General features: G+C 43.9%; 1 protein-coding gene across 3 annotated transcripts in view; it reads right to left on the bottom strand.

Moving 5' to 3' along the window:
- Positions 1-7,653: 7,653 nt before the first annotated feature.
- SNX31 (sorting nexin 31) overlaps positions 7,654-21,025 on the bottom strand; it is a 35,338-nt gene continuing 21,966 nt past the window's right edge. Inside the window, exons 9-12 of one of the 3 annotated variants that reach the window (XM_006760287.2) lie at positions 20,305-20,418; positions 18,490-18,567; positions 11,718-11,774; positions 7,654-8,666 (exon numbers count right to left, since the gene is read on the bottom strand). In XM_006760287.2, the coding sequence (XP_006760350.1) occupies positions 8,571-8,666; positions 11,718-11,774; positions 18,490-18,567; positions 20,305-20,418 (345 nt within the window). In that variant the 3' untranslated portion in view covers positions 7,654-8,570. The remainder of the gene's footprint in view (positions 8,667-11,717; positions 11,775-18,489; positions 18,568-20,304; positions 20,419-21,025) is intronic. The other 2 variants (XM_006760288.2, XM_006760289.2) reach the window with 2 other exon arrangements.

Below are 21,025 nucleotides of genomic sequence, written 5' to 3'. Positions count from 1 at the left end.
AAACTCAGTCTCTGAATATTAAGCAAAGTACCTCAACTGCAGCCTGAGAGAAGGGGAAGGCAACCTACAAAATGTTTGCTCCGATCTGAGCCCGGGAGCATTTTGCAACTTTCACGTGCTCTTCTAAATATACATCCCACCCGCTCAGCTGAATGAAGGCTTCCCAGGCAAGGACAGTTGTATGAAGATCTATAGGCGTCAATTAACAATAGCTGGCCGCTAGGTAAGCCTTCCCTATAACCCAAATAGGTATATTAGAAATAGCAACTAATGCCGGAGTGCTCTAACTCTAAAATAGGACCTTGAGTTTTTATTTTTTTCAAGAACGGTTTAAATATTTACATCCCATTTTTTTTTAGGATTTCCAGACTAAGTGCAACATACAGGTGTACAGCCAAAACTAAAAGTGGGGGTACTGGGGGGGTGGGAGTTCATTTACTGAAAATAAGTCCTACCATCGAGAAGACTTCCCTCTGCACAGTGGCCATCCCTCCCCTGAATTCTGGCATAATTGCCCATTCATGCCATCCTCATGCCACCTATTCAAGGGCAGTTATTCAGTCTAACAGTGTGCTCTTGAAAATGTCATGTAACTCTTTAGGATTATTGTCAAATTTGAGAAAACCTCTATCAAATTTCTTTCATGTAAGAACTATAAGATTTCAGGGCATTCCACATCTTCTGGAGAGACTAATCACAAATATTATTCTTCGAGTTGATGACATGTATAAGTCAACTTGTCATGGACGTCCTTGCGGTTGTGTGTTAAGTTTATATTTTCATTGATGCCTGTTCATTATGTCAAATCAGCCAAGAATTTCAACCTTTTCCCAAAGCGTTCAAACAATTCACTCTTCTTCATTAATTGGTCTATTAAACAATCTGAGAGTCTATTCACTGCTTCTGTTTAAATGTATCTCTCCTGTCCTTCATGAAGTACTGTTTATGTTTGATCTGAAAAATGTAGGGACTATGCAGGCAGCTTTTTTCTTTGATGAGATGAAGGGAATGAATTGCATGCTACACATATTTTGTGACTCCTTCATATCACCACACCTGGGGACGTTAGCACGATGGGCATGAGGAGTATTTACGGAAGCCACTCCCACACCCCAGCAATAAGTTAGCACCTCGTGGAAGTGACCGTGAACCACAGAATCTTATCCCACTAACCGCAAACCAACGTCTCCCCAGCTGCACGTATGCTTAGCCAGAGCCCCAGAACGTCCGCAGCTCCTCCACGCTACTCACCCAAAGGAGAGTCTTTGAGATGCCTGAGTGAAGAGACAGCCACCTTCATCAATTGCAGTAAAAACATTTTAATTTTGCAATTTCATTGGACCCTGTGAACAAATTCCCAGCGTCCCTTCTAGGCTCTTGGAAGGGGCTTGCCTAAGGGAGGCTGTATCCGTTCCCTCGTGTCACTGTAACAAACGACCACAACCCTAAAGACTGAAAACAACACCAATTAATTCTCTTACAGTTCAGGAGATCAGAAGTCCAACGGAGTCTCACTGTTGTAAAATCAAAGTGTAGGCAGTGCTGCACTCCTTCTGGAAGCTCTAGGGGGAATCCATTTCCTTGCCTCCTCCAGCTTGAGGCTGCCCACACTCTTTGGCATGGGACACCTTCCTCCGTCTTCGAAACCAGCAGCGTAGCACTTTCTCTCTGACCTCTGCTTCTATCTTTGCATCTTCCCTTATTTTGACCCTCCTGCTTCCTTATAAGTACCCTTGGATTATATCAGATACACCCGGATAATCCAGAATATTATCTCCATCTCAAGGCCTTTAACTTAATCACATCTGTAACGTCCTTTTTATTGTGCAACATCACACAGTCACTGGCTCTGGGGGATCAGGGCATGGACATCTTGGAGGGGATGTTATTCAGCCCACCACAAGGACCCTGAAGCTTAAACTCCGTTCCCTGCAGGTAAATCTGCCTCTTCCTCCTCATTACCAAAATCTAGTTGGTGCTGAGTTCTGATTGTGAGGGTTCCAATGGGAAGGAATACCTGTGATTACAACTGAGACGAGTGCTATGGAGGAAAAGAGAAGAGATGCTATGAAGGTAAAGAATATTCCAAAATAGGGGACCTAATCTAAATGGAAGGGCAGCCATGTCTTTGAGTGAGGAATACCAGTACATCTGAGATGGCAAAGGATGAGGAGTGAGTTATGCCATGGACAAGGGTAATGTCCCAGACCGAGGGGGCAATCTGTGTGGCCTGGGAAATGGCGACGTCAGAAGGTCAGTGCAGCCAAGCTGTATCCCTGTCATTAAATCCTTAGCACTTACCACCATGAATAGCACATAGTAGGTGATCAGTAGTTCTCAACTCTGGCAGCACATTCCAGGCAACACAGGACTTAAAAATACCAACAGCCAGGCCCTAGTCAAGACCAAGTCAGAATTGTTTGAAAGTACAATATAGCCCAGTATCTGTATTTTTCAAAGCTTCTTGGGGAATTCTGGTGCACAGCCAGGGTTCCGGATCACTCTATTAGATACAACTAGATGAGTGGATGGATGGGTGGATGGATGGATGACAGAAAGCATTTGCTTGGGGTAGGATTTTCTTTTAGGAGGTTTTCTTGTGCGTAAGGAAAAGAAGGATTTTGGCTATATTGGATTATATATTCCGAAAATGCAGAAAAGACTTTCAAATGCATAATTAAATGCTCATCAGAAGAGACTCAAAATGATCTAGCAGTTATCTCAGTGTAACCAGTTGTCGCTGTATAAAAGGCCTGTGTTGGAATGGGGAGGTGTTTTTTAAAAAGCATACATACGTGCAAAGGAAGGGGCACTTGTTGTTAAGCTCCGGTTTTATTATCCCAGGAGGCATTTGGTTTTATGGTAGTACTAATGAATGACCATCAGAGGGAGACATGCTCCGAAAAGTGTTTCGCACAGGTGCCCCCATCTCACACAGAACTAGTGTGAATCAGGTGTTTCTTAACACGGTGGGATCTCAAGGCGGAACCATTAAATGAGTAAGTCTTAGGGTATGAGACAAGTGGCATATATTTATCTGCATCAGAGTTAAATTCATTTCGGTTCTCCAACCGTTTAAATGATTAAACCACTGAGGGTGGGAGGGTGGGGGTCAGGGGGAGGATGAAGTGTGTATGTGTGCCAGCATTGTATTTGCAAAACTAAGGGGAAACTTTGAAGACTTAGACTTAGAGAATCATATTTTCCTTCAGCAACCAGCACAACTAGGAATTAAGTATTCAAGCAAAACCCCTCTCCCTTTGTTAACTGCAAAATAAGCATCTTAGATCGCCTTGCGTTTCCAGAGTTACCGAGATCCCAGCTGGATCCCCGGAAAGAAGAGCTTGGATCCTCACTGCCACACCCATTTGTTGTTTTCATTTGCACTTATCCACTTACTAGAGGCCCGGTGCATGAAAATTCACGCACGGGAGGGGGGTCCCTCAGCCCGGCCTGCCACCTCTCACAGTCTGGGAGCCCTCAGGGGCTGGAGGCAACCTGGCCATCAGGGGAAGGCGAAACCCCCATCACACCTCTGTTGCTGCCACTGCCTGCAGCGCAAGCCTCGGCCGGCCCTGGTTACCTGAGCCTCGGGCGGCCCTGGGCGGCTGGGGGGCTGAGGGCGGGTCCGGCTGCACCGTGCGCCTGCTGCACCCCCCACCCCTCTCCCCCAGCTGGGCTGAAAGGACTGTGGGACTCCCAACGGGGCTGAGGGGACTGGGCGCCACCATCTTTGTGAAGGTGTGACAGTCAATTTGCATATTCTGTCTTTATTAGATAGGATGCCAGAACCCGCACAGATTTTCACATGTATATTAGACAAAATATTGCATATAGGGACTAGCGCTGATTAACCTTCCATTCTAAAAGTTAAGTAACTGATCATTGGTAAGGAGATACCTTTTGCAAAGCCTTTAAAGGTGACCAGTGAGAGGCTGGGTTCAGGCAGGGAAGCCTTTACAAAACTGTGAGGCCTCAGTCACGATGAAGGCACGGCTATGCCACTCTGAGCCCATTGTCTGCAAACACACTGGACTAATCCAACTTTTGAACCTAACACTCCCGACCAACAAGTGCAGACCTTTTTTTACATTTTTATGGGGGCGGGGGAGTGAGTAAGTAATGCAAATAGCTCTTAGTCGATGCATTTGTTTTAAGGCAAACAGAACGAGAACAGACTTACAAATGATCATGTTTTTTGAAAAACCTGAGAAATGTATTTTACAGTCTATCTTCCAAGCTTACAAGGCACATTTAAAAAAATGGAGTTAGTTGCTTTTAGTTTTGTTTTTTGCCTGTTTGTTTGTTTTGTCAATAATCCAGGAGGATTTTGTTTTTCAAGTCCAAGGTAAGGGAGTTTGCAATAGGGCTGTAAGGTTTTAGGACTTTTCTACAGATAATTCGCTGTCTAAGGTCTCAGCCTATCTTCATTGTGATCCCCAGACAGTATGTCACCAGCTTTAATTTTGACGAAGGGAAAAGAGGAGATGAGGCAAGAAAAAGGGGAAGCAACCCACAGTTAATTGCAAAAGACTAGCAATGCTTACAGACATAATTGATGGAAATCCAGTTACCTGCAAGAATCTTAGGTGTAACTGCTATCCTGCGGTATTCAGTTGAGATGAGAAAATAAACTCTGAAATACAACCTTCTTATTTTCTCCCTTGACCTGGTGCTCTCCAGGGGCTGGGCCGTGGATCTGCTCTCCTTCTGCACAGGAGGTGGACTTGGTGGCCTCGTGTCTCCTGAAAGCGTGATGCTCCACCAGCTATTGCGGAGCAAAGTCTGCAAGTCAGCTCTACAGCTAACTGAGTTTCGATTAGAACTTGTCTCCAAGTGGATGCTTTTTGCAACGTGCATGTTGCATAACTGCCATTTCACTCGCTTTACTCGTCATTCTTGTTCTGCTGAAAACCAATTTCTGCACTTCCCTTGACGGGGATCCAGAAACAGCAGATTTGCACCATCTCTTCCTCTGCACACGGGACCCTGTTCCAAAGGCTTGGGGTGCCCAGAGATTCTGCAGGGCCCAGTTCCCAGTGAGAATCAGAGCGCGCATGTGCATAGCCAAGCCAACTCACACGTGCCATTTTCAGCCTGCTGCTCCGGCGTCTCCACCCCAGACAACTGCTGCATCGCAGTGTGTGCTCATGGGGACAGATGGAAATCCCGTTAGGAAACACAGCCAACTCTGTGTTCCCATTTTCCAGGAGAGAAACCACATTCGGCGCAAGAACAGTGCAAAGCCCTAGTGTCAGTGCCTTTAAATCAACTGAATGTCTAGCCTTTTCCAAGATGTTACACAAGCAAAGCTCACATGGTGAGCTACAGACTTTCCCCTACAGAAAGGACCTGGGCTGGGCTAGGGAGGGCTACACCAAAGACCCAAGTTCACCATGTACTTTTCCTAAAGCTCTAATTTTTCTTGCCTGGAAAATTGTTATACAAATGACTTACTTCTTAAGAATACAACAACAATAACAAAGAATACAACAAATAGCTATTAGAAAGTAATTTATATGCCAAGTGCAATTACACCTCAGTAACGTGTGTGATATGTAATACTTTAACAATAAATATTTAAAAAATAATAAATAAAACAAAAGATTAACACAGAAAAAAATAAAGGGGGGGGGTCGGGGACTACAAACATAAGGATTAAAAGCCATTTTATAAGGGATTATCAGTTACCCATCCCATCCTTTTTGTAAGTTAATGCAGCACATCTGATTTTGGGGTGATGAGAGCCATCAAAATACACCTCACTTCTGCCCCACTGGTGTGGCTCAGTGATTAAGTGTCAAATCTATGAACCAGGAGGTTACCGGTTCAATTCCCAGCCAGGGCACATGCCCAGGTTGTTGGCTCGATCTCCAGTAGGGGGCATTCAGGAGGTAGCCAATTAATGATTCTCTCTCATCTTTGACGTTTCTATCTCCTTCCCTCTCTCTGAAATCAATAAAAACATATTTTAAAAATTACACCAAATTTCTTAACAATTTTTTCCCCTCGGATCACTGATGATAGGATTGAGACCAGTGTAATGAAGGAGAGAAGTTCTTTTCCTTCCATTTCCCACCATCCCGAGTCCTCAGCAGCCTGGTGGACCACTGACCACACACTGCAGGAGGAGGGATGACCGAGAAGCATCCAGAAAAGTGGCGTGGTCTCCTTTGCTGAGTTTTGTTTTGTAGGATCAATTTGGCCACTATTTTCTCACCAAGGCTTGGCACCTGTTTGGTTTTCCACAAATTAAGATCCCTTAGCTCTTCTCAAATTTACCTTGAGGGTGAAATCAAGGTGATTTCTAACTTAGATATTGAACATAAAATTTGCTTCCCCATCCTCCGTGGGGGGACGTGTGCCAGCCATAAGCTTAGCGCATACTGACCTAGACCGAGACCTGGCTTTGGCGAGCATGTCAGGCCCTCACACAAAGCCTGCATGTGCTTCCCGCCACAGGACCCGGAGCTCAGGCCTTGGGCCTCACCACCATTTACTCAGCTCTGCCCTCCATTCTCGTTATGATTCTGGTGAGATTTTCAAACTCAAGTGTTTGCCTATGGGCCGAGAGCTTATGCCGGTTTATTTTAGGAGTTTGAGCAGCAGTAGAAACAAAGATGCATGTCTGGAAGCTGTGGGAGAAGTGATACTGGTGCATGCAAATGTATCCGGAGAAAGTCTGGCTGACTGGGGACCGTTTTGCAGGGGTAATGAGGAGCGAATCTATAGACTGAAGGCTATACTGGTCATTTCCCAAACTGTGCCACACCCCTTAGCAGTGACTTGAAGGATTTCAAGAGTTGCCTACCTTTTTATTATTGTTATTTTAATTTTTTGTTGTTAAATTATTTTTTCACTGAGGCTATTTTTCCATTGATTTTTAGGGAGAGTGGGAAAGAGAGGGAAAGACAGAGAGAAACATCGATGTGAGAGAAACACATCGATGGGTTGCCTCCTGCACACGCCCGGACCAGGACCCGGGCCGGGGAGGAGCCTGCAACCAGGGTATGGGCCCTTCACCAGAATCGAACCTGGGACTCTTTGGTCTGTAGGCTGATGCTCTACCCACTGAGCCAAATCGGCAAGGGCCAGAGTTGCCTACCTTTATAAAGGTCATGCGCTGCCTGATGTCTTCTGTGCTGTTGGGAAGGTCACGCCCCAGCAATGCCACCTGAAGACTGAGGTCCTCACCGGGAGGGGTGATGGGCGTCTTCTCCCAGGGCCTGCAGCGGGGAAAGCCACTCTGGCAATTGGAGTTCAGACTTTTTACCCAATAATGATAGAATTGGGTTGCAGGCTCATTCCCCAGTAGGGGGTGTGCAAGAGGCAGCCAATCAAAGATTCTCTCTCATCATTGATGTTTCTATCTCTCTCTCCTTCTCCCTTCCTCTCTGAAATCAATAAAGAAATATACTAAAAAATAAAATAAAATAAAAATGCATTCTAACCCCTTAATACACTTATCATGGATGATGTGGGGTGTTGATAATGCCCCCTGCCAAAATTTCCTACTACAGTCTAAAACAGAAATATAAAACTTTATGGTACTGGAAGTTATGGCTTCAGGCATTGCTTTGTAAATACTATGGGCTTTAATAGATCTATATTTCAAAATTATTACTCGGAGAATTTCCATCAGTAAATTCTATATTCACTGGAATATATTTCACGTTTATTGCATCATTAGTTACACAACCTAGTTAGAAAAGAACATCAGAATATTACACTTCATCTAATTACATTTCATAGATTCTTCTGTCCTTCTCCCTTATTGCGGTCATAATTCTATATATATTACATTAATTATCATCATAAACTGAAACTGGATAAGGAAAAATCTAGTGACGAAGTATACGTATTTGTAAAGCTAAGAGACTTACAAGGTATCGGATACTGCTACCCACTGCTTTCCAAAATAAAAATAATCAAAATAGCGTGAGGACCACTGAGCTGAATTTAGGATTCTAAGGGCAGCATACAATGACAAGAGTGGAGAAGCAGAGAACTCTGTACTACTGTGAGTAACACCCACAGGAGTAGGCTCAGAATTACGTAAGGAAACAAATCAATATTTCCTCCCCTCCTTGCTCTGGTGCTGTGGACACGCCAGTAAAGTCCTAATTTGTTTTTCAATGATTCCATTTCGTAGAGCCACCTTTTCCTCAGCTGATGAGTCATCTTCAGAACTTCACTCCAAAGCATTTACAGCGCTTTCTGCTGAGCCTTTCTATTCGTGTCGTGTCGGAACATATAAAAGACGTCACGGAGCCAGGTAAACGTCTCTTTTAGGGGAATGGAGGAAAGAACAAGCTTCTTACTAATTGATTTGGATTTGCCACTTGTCATTTATGAGGCATTAAAACAAACAGGATAGCTTTGGCTCGCATGTCTTTTTCATCTTGAGTTTAACAAAGTTCTGAAGTAGTCTTGACGAAGTGGGTCCATCTTAATGTCACAAAAATAGGAAGGGGTCAAATTTCTGTTATTGATGGTAGGAAGCTCACTTTGAACGCTCAAGCATGGTCAACACAGCCGTAGAGGACAATTTAGAAAGTGAGACTTTCTCTTCAAAGACCTTCTTCCTCTGGGGTCCCCGAAACACAGTCGCCTTCAGCTGTCTTCATCTTGCTTGTTCTTGGTAGAAAACTAGAGTAGTCTTTCTGCTGTGAAGTAAACAGAGAGGTCAGAAATATATAGATATGGGAGGAAATAATTTCCATAACAACAATAACAAAGTCAAGGATTTTCATATTTAAAAGGCAACAGAAAGTTACATCAGTTTAAGCAATGGTTATGCTAAGGTTTTAGAAGCTACACTAAGGTCTGAGAGCGCCCCCTGCTGGTACGTCGAGGTAGCCCTTTTTCAGACCAACCCTAGGCACTGGGATGTCTCCAGGAACCACTGGAATCTGCCTCTCTTGTCTTTTCCCCCTCCCTTAGAGCCATGTGACTTTCAACTTTTAACTTCACCCCAAATCTTTACTTAAAATGTAATTTTAAGAGGTTCTGATGGCTAGAAACCTTTAGTGGGTGAGAAATCAGCCTTCAATATTTATGAAATCTCAAAGACAGGGGCATGGAGAATATGCTTTGGCCCTGTTGAAATAAATACTGGCACCTCAATGGCAGATCAGCTGAAATTTGTTTTCTATGAGGCCAAGTGGTTAAAAGAATAAACTTGGGTTTGGACATTGGGTTTGAACATGGGCTCCATCATTTACCAACTGTGTGACCTTGGGCCAGTTTACTTAACCTTTCTGTGTGTTTTCAGTTCCCTCAGCTATAAACCAAGGATAATAAGCCCTGGCCAGGTGCTCAGTTGGTTAGAGCATCGTCCGTTATGCCAAAGTTGCAGGTTTGATCCCTGGTCAGAGCACATACAAGAATCAACCAATGAATGCATAAAAAAGTGGAACAACAAATCTTTCTTTCTCTCTCCTCCCCCCCCTCTAAAATCAATCAATCAATTTTTAAAAACTAAGGATAATAATAAGAGTACCTGGGCTGTTATGATGACTAAATAGATTATACATGGAAAGTAATTATAACAGTGCCTGGCTCAGAATCAGCTCTATAGAAAGGTTTGCTATAAGGTATATAAATGTCTAATCATTATGCTACAGTCCTGAGAGTAGTATACTATTGTATGCCAGCTATACTTTACTAAAAATTTATAAATAAATAATAACAATGAAGAAGAAAAGAGAAAGGTTTGCTACAATAGGTCGGAATTCAGTATGGTGGGACACCAGGCCCCTTTCCCCATGCTGGCCCTGCCCAGAGCCTGAAGGAGGTGTGGTCTGCCTGTTGGCACTGCTGTTCATCTGAAAGGACAACTGAATTAGCGTCAATGTTCATCGCAGTCGTGCTGTGTGTGGTGTTGCCTGTTATTCTAGGACAGTGGCTCTCAGATCTGAACATGCATCAGACCGAATTGCAGGGTTTGCTAAACTCAGGTTGCTGGACCCCAGGCCCAGGGTTCCAGATCCAGCAGGTGTGGGGCCTGAGAATTGGAATTTCTAGTAAATACCCAAGGGATGCTGATGCCCCTGGTCCAGGGACCACACTTTGAGAACCACTATCCTAGAGCGATGGTTCCGTCCTGGCTGTACATTAGACCATCTGCGAACTTTTAAAAATTCTGTTGCCAGGCCCCAGCCAGCCATCATTGGTTTTTACATATCCCCTGGTGATGCTTGATGTGCAGCCAAGGCTGAGAACCACAGCTCTACGCTGTTACTATGGTGCTGAAATGGATTACCCCGTCCATTCTACAGTTAAAGGAACTGAAGCTTGGTGCAGCGTTTCCCACTGAAATGCTTGTTATTCACTCTGATGCAGGGCCCCTGCCCCAGATCTATTGCATCAATCTTTTGGGGTGAAGCCCAGAAGTCTTCACTTTAGTAAGTACCTCTGGAGCCCCTGTACACTTTTTTTTTTTTTTTTTTTGCATGGAGACATACAGTAAGTGGTGGAGTTCTCATCTCATGTCTCTGGTCTAAGCAGCCAGAAATCTCTATATATTTATCTATATATATAAAAGCCTAAGCGACCGTTATGACCAAACGAGTGGAATGACCTGAAAGACCGGTTGCTATGACGTGCACTGACTACCACAGGGCAGACAGTCAACACAGGAGCTGCCCCCTGGTGGTCAATGTGCTCCCACAGCCAACCTCCCATGGCCCCTCTCCCCAACCCCTGGCAGCTGGCCAACATCTGTGACTCCTACACGCCCCCGACCCTCCCCCTCTTCCCCCACCAGCCAGCCCTGATTGGGACTGGGCGAGAAGCACTGATCAGCCCCAATCACTGGCCAGGCCAAGGGACCCCACCTGTGCACGAATTCGTGCACCAAGCCTCTAGTTATTATAAAAGAGAGGAAGTTTACATTTGATCTGTTTTAAATTTTCTGGGCTTACTCACTCAAGAAAGGACCTTATATACTTATGAATACCATCCCTATATACTAAGTATTTTTTTAAAGTATGTTTTTATTGATTTCAGTGAGGAAGGGAGAGGGAGAGATAGAAACATCAATGATGAGAAAGAGTGATTGATTGGCTGCCTCCTGCACGCCCCCCACTGGAGATCAAGCCCTCAATCAGGCATGGGAATCCAACTGTGACCTTCTGGTCCATAGGTCGACACTCAACCACTGAGCCAAGCTGGCCAAGCTATACTAAATATTTTTTATATACATAGCAGACCCTGTGACAGGAGTTGGACCAATAATAAATTCCATTCAAATACTACTAAGAGGTCACCTTTATTTCATTCATCTACTCTAGGATTTGAACTTAGAAAGAAAGAGTTAGCAAAAGTAGTTATGGGCACAGCTCTGGAGTCAGATGCCTTCTTCTTTCCACCACTGATTACTGTGCAACCTGGGGCAAGTCATTTAACCTCTCTGATTTACAAGATGGTGGTGAGGATGAATGTGTTAATCCAGCGGTCGCCAACCGGCGGTCCACGGGCCACTGGTGGTCCATAAGGTCCGAAAGGTTGGCGACCGCTGGTTTAAGGAAACCTTTGGAGCAGCAGTCGCCAACAATAAACAAGCTATACTTCTTGGCCTAACCTACATGGAGGAGCTTCTGAAAAGGAGAATTCTGGCTTATTATTAAAAGTAGAATGACTTTGGTTACTTAAAGGGGGAAAATGGCAGATTTATCAAAATTATAATGTATCATTACATAATCTTACTCACAGACCTGGCTTTGTTGAATGTGGTATTTTTTACGTTTGCCTTGTTCCGGAACTTCAATCTGCTGAAGAGATTAGGAAAATGTCGGTCAGTGCAGCCTGGAGAAGCAAGCACCCACATAACTTATTTAACCAGCACGTCCCCCTTCCACCATAATCCTCTTAAAGGCCCCGGAGGCTGGCAGGCACGCCTACTTGTTATCTGCAAATCCCCTCTTTATTTGCAAGTGTCTACGGGATACAGTACTTGAGCTGCCAAAACTTCAGTGAAGCTTGATGTTTAACATTGGTAGTTGCCTATGGACATTGTGATTTAACACAGATTCTAAAGGGTCTTCACCCAAAATAAAATGAACTTCTAATCCTGAAATAATTCACGGAGCTCCAATCCGTATGCTGAATCAAAGCCAAAGGGGGCTCTGATTAATCAAAAGGCACCATTAGTCAAGGGAAGAATCAGACTGAAGTTCAAGACACTTGAATCTACCTCAAGTTCACAAGGTAAACTCAACGTAGCAGTCAGGGTCCGAGCAGAATACAGATGGCACCCTCTTGGGGTGATTGAGGACAGTTTTCAAGAGGAACTATGTAATGGAGGTGTGGGCAGGATTAAAGTGAATCAATGGAGGGATACTGGAGTCCCCAGGGACTAGGGTGTGGGGGTGATTCTTCCCCCCTCTAGGAAGGGACAATGAGAGCAGGTGGTACCGGAAGGGGGGTAGCAGGGAGGAGAGGCCACCCCCAGAAGCGTGACCCTTGTACAGGGCTGTGCCAATGGCGGAGATTCAGGAGGGACAGAGTGGAGAAATACATCCCCAATCTCACTTTTCTCCTACCCTCCACTCTCCCTGCGTTTCCCCAATGGTGAGCATGATCCAAGGTCAGAGATCAGAGGGCAAGGTCACAGTACACAAAGGTCAGTCTCCAGGGCTTGGAGGGGTTGGCAGAGAGCGAAGAATGAACCTGGGAGGGTAAAGGGACTGTCTGGCATAGCCAGTACACTCGACCTAGCCAGGGTTTGGGAGAAAGAGTTCTTAGGCTCATAGGAAAAGAGGAGAATTACTATGAAACAATGATGTGCGTGTCTCAGCTCATCACTCTGTAACTGTAATTGTCTCTTTACTAATTGCCTTTCTCCTCCAACAAATACACTCCTTGATGCTAAGTCCTCAGTTTCTAACCACTGCATGGCAAACACGGGCATTCAGAAAGGATAGAATGAGGGGTGATTTAATTAAGTTGTTTGTTATTGTTTGTTATTCATGAGAGTATAGAGCAAGACATTTCCAATTAAGTGGGATAAATAACATTGACACCACAAAAGAACATTATGTGTTAACTATGGTTCGCTTAATTTTGTTGTAAAATATATCGCTTTGAAATATGCATAGGACTTAGGTTAGTATTGTTAATAGAAAGCTCATATATTTGAGGCCTATTTCAGCAATTTTTAAAAAATCAGTTATCAAGTTTCAGAAATGAGAAATTAAGGCTCTGATGTTTTATGTGTTTTACTATGATGATTATTATTCTTTTACAACATTACACCATAGCTTGTAAATAATCTTGGGCAAAGAACTACAGAGTTGGGGGGAAACTCAGAATTGCTCTCTCTCCTAGTCTCATTCCCTCCCCCTCCCTAGGAAACAATAACTAAAAGAGAACCCACTACAGATGTGAATCGATTTCTGATATAATCTATTTCCTTGTTTCAATAAGGCTTTAAATATTTTACATCCTAGAAGGAATAAAGTGGGGGAGGGGGAAGCTAATTCTTTTTCATAAGGCAGTATTTCTGTACTTTCTCCTTCATCAACAGAGTGGCTTCTATTAATAATCTAACCACTTACTCCCGCATCATTCTTCCCCCTGGCTCTCTAAAACTTGGTCCCCTGTATGTTCAGGCCCTTCTCATCGCCACTGCAACACGTCTGTACTTCTGTCTTCTGAACTGGATGAGCAATTCAAAGGCTGGTATTGCTGCGACATCAGACAGTGCTGCCCCTAGTGCATTCCCTCCTCACCACCTGCCAGGAACACACTTCAAAGCACCCATCTGGGAGCCCGGCAGCCTTTTACATGGTCTGATCTTACCCAGGATGAAAGCGAAGTGGAGAGAAAAACAGTGTCTATGTGATGGGAGTTTGGGAGGGGGTGAGAAGTAGGAGGCAAGCAGGAAGCAGAAGGCCATCTTATTCTCTGCCATTTCTCAGAAAACCAATTTAGGGAGTCGGACACACTTTAAAACGAACAAACTAATAAGACCATCTAAGTATGGATTATTACAAATATGAAATGTTTTCCAGGATAGTTAAAAAAGTTGATTTTAGAGAGAGAAAGGGAGAGGTAGAGAGAAACATCCATGTGAGAGAAACACCCATCGGCTGCCTGCCCACCCGTGCCATGACTGGGGATTTAACCCGTAACCCAGGTATGTGTCCAACCAGGAATCGAACCAGCTACCTTTCATGGGTGTCTAGGATGATGCTCCAAACAACGGGGCCACATTGGCCAGGGCAATGTTTTTTATTTCTTTTTTTTAAAAAAACCATATTTTTATTGATTTCAGATAAGAAGTGAGAGGGAGAGAGAGAGAAACATCAATGATGAGAGAGAATCATTGATTGGCTGCCTCCTGCACATCCCACACTGGGGATCGAGCCCGCACCCGAGCATGTGCCCTGGTGGGGAATTGAACTGGGACCTCCTGGTTCTTAGGTTGATGCTCAACCAACCACTGAGCAATGCCAACCGGTCCTGTTTTTAATTCAGAAAATTATTCATCAGTGTATTCCTGATACCGCTCATGTATTCAGATTATGGTTTAATACACAAAATTGAGAAACTCCTTAGGAATACCTCTACTGCATAAAACACATATTTCCTTTTCTTGGTGTCTTTCATATATTTTATATTTACTGGTAGCTTACTCCATTATCCATTCTGTTCTTCTTTCTTAGTAATGCGGGATGCGAGAAGGAATATATCTGCTGAGAAGGACTCCTTGCGATTAACTGGGCTCACAGTCATAATCAGAGTCTAGGAGTCATTGTTTACAGAAGCTAATACCCATACTGCACGTTAGGGAAAAGCCCCAGACTGAGCCGCCAAGTCTCCTGCGCTGCATTTTCTGCAGTCTGAGCCTACGCTTACGAACGAGTTCCTGGAATCATATTTTGACCAATGAACTGAGACCTGCCCTGTCCAATTGGAGCTGTGCAGCTATATCCTCATTTGCATCTTTAACAACCGATCAGAGAGGCTCCATAATAACCAATCTGTATGTACAGTTCTGGCCAATCAGAACAGTGCTATTTGGACCAATCAAACTGTGCACATTTAGATCCCTCATTTGCATAAAAATGAACCAACAGGGACCAGGACTGGCCTCCCTTTGCTTTGGTGGAGAGCACTTTCAGTTTCCACTGGAACCTGCATTTCCTTAGTTTGCCAACTGTTCATCTAAATAAAGTTTCTCTTTTTTCTGCACCCCAGATTGGGGAGTCCTGTTGGCATTCGATTTGGTGGCAGGGATCTTGTGTTAACAGCAATAACACCTGAATTTATTTTGAGAAACAACAACATACCCTACAAAACGACTAAATAACCCAGCTCTCTTGCACCTACGTGTGGGCCTGAGGTGTGACTAACTCTTGGCCAATGAGCTGTAAGCAGAATTCTGTGGGGGACTTCTAAGATGAAGTCTTAAAGAGAAGAGATGGGTCCTTTTTCACACGTTCCTCAGACTTGTTGCCTAGAATGTGGAGGTGATGACCAGCGCTCAAGCAGCCATCTTGAGCATGAGGTGAAAGCCACTGAAGACGGCAGAGCAGAAAGGTCTCCGGTGAAATCATGGAGCCACCGTATCAGCCTGGACTGCCTACCTCTGAGCCTCTTTTGGAGGAGAGAGAAACAAACTTTTCTTTTGCTAATGATACTTGTTTGGGTTTTTTTGTGATATGTAGCCAAACCTATTCCTAATATACTCTATTTTCAAATAAAATAATCCTTATAATTCTGTCCTAGCTAAAAGTAGCAAATATTAACAAAATTTCTTTAGGCATTAGTGTAATTGCATTTTTTAATTCCTTCTGGTTTGCAGTTAACACTGCCTTTAAGAGCTTACCATGACTTTTATATTATTGACTATTTACATTTTTCTTTAGCACATTTGTTTGACTTAAAATTTTAATGGTCTCTTCATAAATGTTTCAAATCTACCTTTGAAAGCACTGCCTAAAGCTAACTAAGCCAATTAACTTTACATCGGCACTACATTTTTTCTTTTCTCCTTTCTTCTTACTGGGACACAGCAGTGCTGTTTAATATGCATCCAGGGACCATCTGCTTTATTCATGGGCTCATTTGGTTACAGTTTCCTCAGTTTATCTCTCCCTCCCCAGATTCTTCATGATTATCAAAATCTTGGAATCACCCTGGCCAGTTGGCTCAGTTGGTTGGAGCGTCCTAAGCATCTCAAACTTGCCCGCTGGCAGGCCGCATGCCTCGTTTATTTGCCACGAAAAAGGTTTTGGTTCCATTCCCCTGCAGGGCACATACTTAGGTTTCCGGTTTGATCCCCCGTTGGGGCATGTATGGGTGGCAACCGATCGATGTTTCTTTCTCACATCAATGTCTCTCTATCTCTCTTCCCCTCCCCTCCCTCTCTCTCTCTCTCTCCAATCAATAAAAACATATCCTGGGGTGAGGATTTTTTAAAAATCTTGGACTCTATTCTGCCTTGCAAAATAGATGCCTCTGTATCCTGGTCTCTATGAACCTTATTTTTATTTATTTATTTATTTTATTTTTTTACCTTCTTTAGGCAATATGCATCAGCTTAAACTTTATGTGGCAGTGAATTTCACAGTCATACATTTATCGTTTTTTATTTATTTTTTACTGCTGACAATATTATAGATGTCCCTCACTCCCCCCGCACTTAGTTTGCCCCCCTCCATCATGTCCACAGGCCACCCCAGCAGTCATACATTTATATGGCTCCTTTAAGCCACAACATGACTTGTTCTTACCAATGGTACTTTGAGAGGAGGCCCAAACTCAGCTGAAGTTCAAACAGCTAATCTGATTTTTCCCCACCAGGGTCCCACTCTTCCCAGGAATTTGTAGCTGACATTCCAGATTGAAATGTGGACTATCCCTACAACATCCTCTTGAAAACCCAATTTTCAAGAGGAAGGGTCTTAACCTGTCTTTTTAAAAACAAACATAAAAAATAAAAAAAGTCTGTGGCAATAAAACTTGAGTATTTGGATAAAGCAATATAAATACTGGCTAAAATGCTGATTTTGTGATCAGCGATAGGGATACACTGTACATTTCCATTTGTGTGCAGCTCTAAGGAATGTAGTTAGTGTGGTTGCTTTTTTTTTGAAAACTTTAAATAGATGCCTACCTTCTCCTATTATTGAGCAAACTCTTTAGCTAGTCATTGTACAACTATTTCCTCGGCATCAAGTAGCTTACATTTTATTCAACTACACTTGAGGGCACTTGTCCCTTTTAATAGGACTACTTCAGTTAATTTTCTTTTTCTTCTTCTCCGTTTTACATACATAATAATTGGAGCCTAAAGGGTTCGATTTTATTACTCTTTTCAAAAGAGCATCCTTGATTCTTTTATTGCTTTGCTTCGCTGCTCCAGTACATTTTGAATTGTTTAAACACCAATAGGCAAGTACATTGTATTTTCCCTGGGAAAACATTTTCAGCTTCGAAAGAGAAATAAAGGTAAAATGAAACTATTTTCTTAGAAAAAAATCTTCCGTCAAGAAAGAGCAAGATTAAACTGAAGGTGTCACCCATCCTCTTATGAAAGACTACATTGAAATGAAAACATTAGAAAACATTTCCAAATGCTCTCTGTTGTATTTTTAAAGGTCAGGGTGATATCCTGCAAAAGAATTGCCTTTTGTTTATAAATGTCAACCAGGCACTGGTATTTGTGAACACTTAAAAAAAAAATCAAACTATCCTGTCTTATTAGGGGCATCTTTATCTCATACTGTGACAAAGCAAGTAGAAAAGTAACTCTATCTCACGAAGCCTTTTTACAGACAGCCCTTTCGAGGAGATGTGAGGCCTTTAATAAACTTGCAAAACAAAATTTAATTTCACATTGGGAAATATTATAGGCTCGAGAGCTTGTGTACTTGATGTCTTCTCCCAACAGCTACAGGCATTTTAACTTGGCGCAGGGGAAGTGTCAGGAGGCTGCGGTTCTTTCTAGGGACAAAACTGCAGAGCTCCTATAGGGTCATTGCTGCTGTGTTATAGGCCGGCCGCTCAAGACCCTGACTTTATCATGAAGCTTTTATGGAGAAGGCAGAAAAACAGGATTCAGCGTAGAACAGGGATGGGGAATGTCCGGCCTGCAATAATAAGGGGCCATCAAATCATTTGGTCTGGCCCTGCCAAGGCATTCGGGGTGAGTTCATTCAATGTTTGACCAAATATAGCAGGCTCATGTTTTTAGTGGATAATTTTGTATGGCCTGTGAATGATGTTATAAATATCCAAATGGCCCTTGGCTGAAAAAAAAAGGTTCCCCACCCTTGGTGTAGAGGGTTATAGAGCTCTCAGTAACCCAAGGGTGATTCTTGTTGGAAAAAACGGCTTGAATTCTAAAGAATGTGCCGATCAGAAGGCAGAGGAGCTCACTGCTCACGTCCTCTCTCCAGGCCCAGGGATCAGCCCTGTTCAGTGTCAGCAGATGGTTGGAACTTCAAGGGGAAAATGCACACAGAGAAGAGCACTTACCATTTCGGGGTTCTCCGCAGCTCGCTTTGCCATCTTTTCTGAGATCATTTTTTTCAGGCAGCTGCTCAGCAAAAAAGCCTAAGAAACCCAGAAAGAAAGGAGTCTCCCAGTGACAGAGATCTTTCTCCTCTTCCTCCCTCCTCACACCACCCGGCCGATTTTGAGCTCTGCCCTTCAATAGTGCGAGTTTATGTTTCTTTCTTAACTTCCATGAATTTGCATAAGATGTCATTAACCCGTAACAAAACAGTTTCTCAATATGTGGATCTATTTAGAGTACATTTTTTAAAAGACCGACGAAAAAATGGCCAGGATCTCGTTACTAATCATTTTCCCTGGGTTTGATAAGGACTAACCCTGTTTATCTGTGCACATGTGTAACCTACACAAAATCAGGGTGTGGAATGGCTCAGCAACACCCCCTGAGCTGATGCAGCCGGGAAGGATGCTTAATGGAGCCCCCCAGGCCTGGACTGATTCCATACCACTATCCAACGTACATCGATATGTAGGTTAGGACTCTGCTGTACACCAGGTAAGGTTTATTACAAATAAAGGGACTGAGCTTTTGTTGAAGGACTTAAAGGAGATTTGAACCGAAACCCTCATTTGTAGTTAGTTACAGGTAAGGCACACGAGCCACATTTCTGCCTTTTGCAAAAGCAGTCCCTGAGTGCACATCCATAAACCCACACTCCGAAGGAAATAAGACCTCGCTAGGAGTCCCTTAAATGTTTATTACCCCTCTCTATGGCGGTTTAAGCTCATTTGCTACAGCCTAGATTAAAAGACCATAAAAATATTTAACTATTGCACTTAGCATTCTAGGGGAGGAAGCGTGGTTTCCCTACCAAAATCACTCTCTGTCTCTCCAAGTGACTGCAAATCTTGCCTCAGCAAACATCCTATCTTTTCCCTAAGAATGTTTCATACTAGTGAGTAGTTGCAACAGAGACCAAATGAACCTCAAAACCTAAAATATTTACCATCTGGCCCTTTGAGAAAAGCTCACTGACCCCTGCTTTAAGCCACTGTTAGTCAGGGGTCAAGCAGATCTGGTCTGCAGGCCGTCTGGCCCTGCCAAGGCATTAGAGGTGAGTTAATTAGATGTTTAACCAAATATAGCAGGATAATTTTTAAGTTGATAATTTTGTATGGCCCGTGAATAACGTTATAAATATCCAAATGGCCTTTGGCAGGAAAAAAGGTTCCCCACCCCTGTATGGTAACTAAATTCATTTATAATTGACTAGAGGCCTGGTGCATGAAATTCATGCACAGGCAGGGGCCCTAGGCCTGGCTGGTGATTAGGGCTGATCTCTGGGGCAATCAGTGGGGTGATGGGGAGGGGGCCTGCTGGCACCTGCCTTGGCTGGCCTGGGACTGCTTCCTCCTTGGCCCTGCTATCTCCCCCTAACTGCTTGCTCCCCCAAGCCAGCCTGATCTCCTCCTAACTGCTTGCTCCCCCACGCCAGCCTGATCTCCCCCTAACTGCTTGCTCCCTTGCCAGCCTGATTGCCCCTAACCACTTCTGCCTTGGCCCTGCCACTGTGGCTTTGTCTGGAAGGAAGTCGGACGTCCGGAAGATGTCCGGTCGACCCAGTCTAATGAACATATTATCCTTTTATTAGTATAGATACGAAGGCTGTGGTGGCTAGCAAAAGAAAAAAAAATTTTAAAAAGAGTGTCACAGCCCTAAAAGAGAGTGCGTAGCATACTCTGGTAATTAGCAAGGGTTAGGGTGTTGTGCTGTGTCCACCCCCGTGAGCAAGAGGGCATCTCAGCACAGGTTTCATGCTCCTCCCGCGAACTCGCCTGTTTGGTGTAAAGGACGAACCACTGCCAGTGGCCCTCCTCGCTGAACTGGAACCGGAGCTCCAGGTTCTGGTTGAGGGTTCGCTGGGGCCCGTCCATGTCCAGCAGAGTCCCCTACGGAGGAAACGACATTATTTGATATTTGATAGAAGTTTATGTGGCACAGGCTGCAAGGCATGCGGGAGGGGGGCAGGTGAGAGAAGAGGCTTAGAAAGTAGGCAAGGGCAGATCCTCATTTGTTATTATTCTCCCTGATTTTTGCTCTACAGCATCCATCCTTCTTTCTCCTAGTGATGGAGTCTCATATTCCCTTGGGAAAGCCATCTCTCATCCACTGTGGCTATGCAGATGGGACTATCAGGGAACGCTGCCTCCCTGCAGGGTGTCACGTGACCCAAACTCAGACCACTTGAACAAATACTCTCTGTGCCCCTCATTTAGTTCCACAGCAGAGAGACCAAGGAGGAGGTTTTGATAAAGAATCCCTAGAGCCCTGACCGGTTTGGCTCAGTGGATAGAGCGTTGGCCTGCGGACTCAAGGGTCCCAGGTTCGATTCCGGTCAAGGGCATGTACCTTGGTTGCGCGCACATCCCCAGTAGGGGGTGTGCAGGAGGCAGCTGATCGATGTTTCTCTCTCATCAATGTTTCTAACTTCTCTATCCCTCTCCCTTTTTCTCTGTAAAAAAATCAATAAAGTATTTTAAAAAATACTAGAGCACA

This window comes from Myotis davidii, unplaced genomic scaffold (genome assembly GCF_000327345.1).
Source record: "Myotis davidii unplaced genomic scaffold, ASM32734v1 scaffold497, whole genome shotgun sequence".
NCBI lineage: Eukaryota > Metazoa > Chordata > Mammalia > Chiroptera > Vespertilionidae > Myotis > Myotis davidii.
The sequence above is the reverse complement of the archived record's forward strand: the minus strand, read 5'-3'. Positions and strand labels throughout refer to the sequence as shown.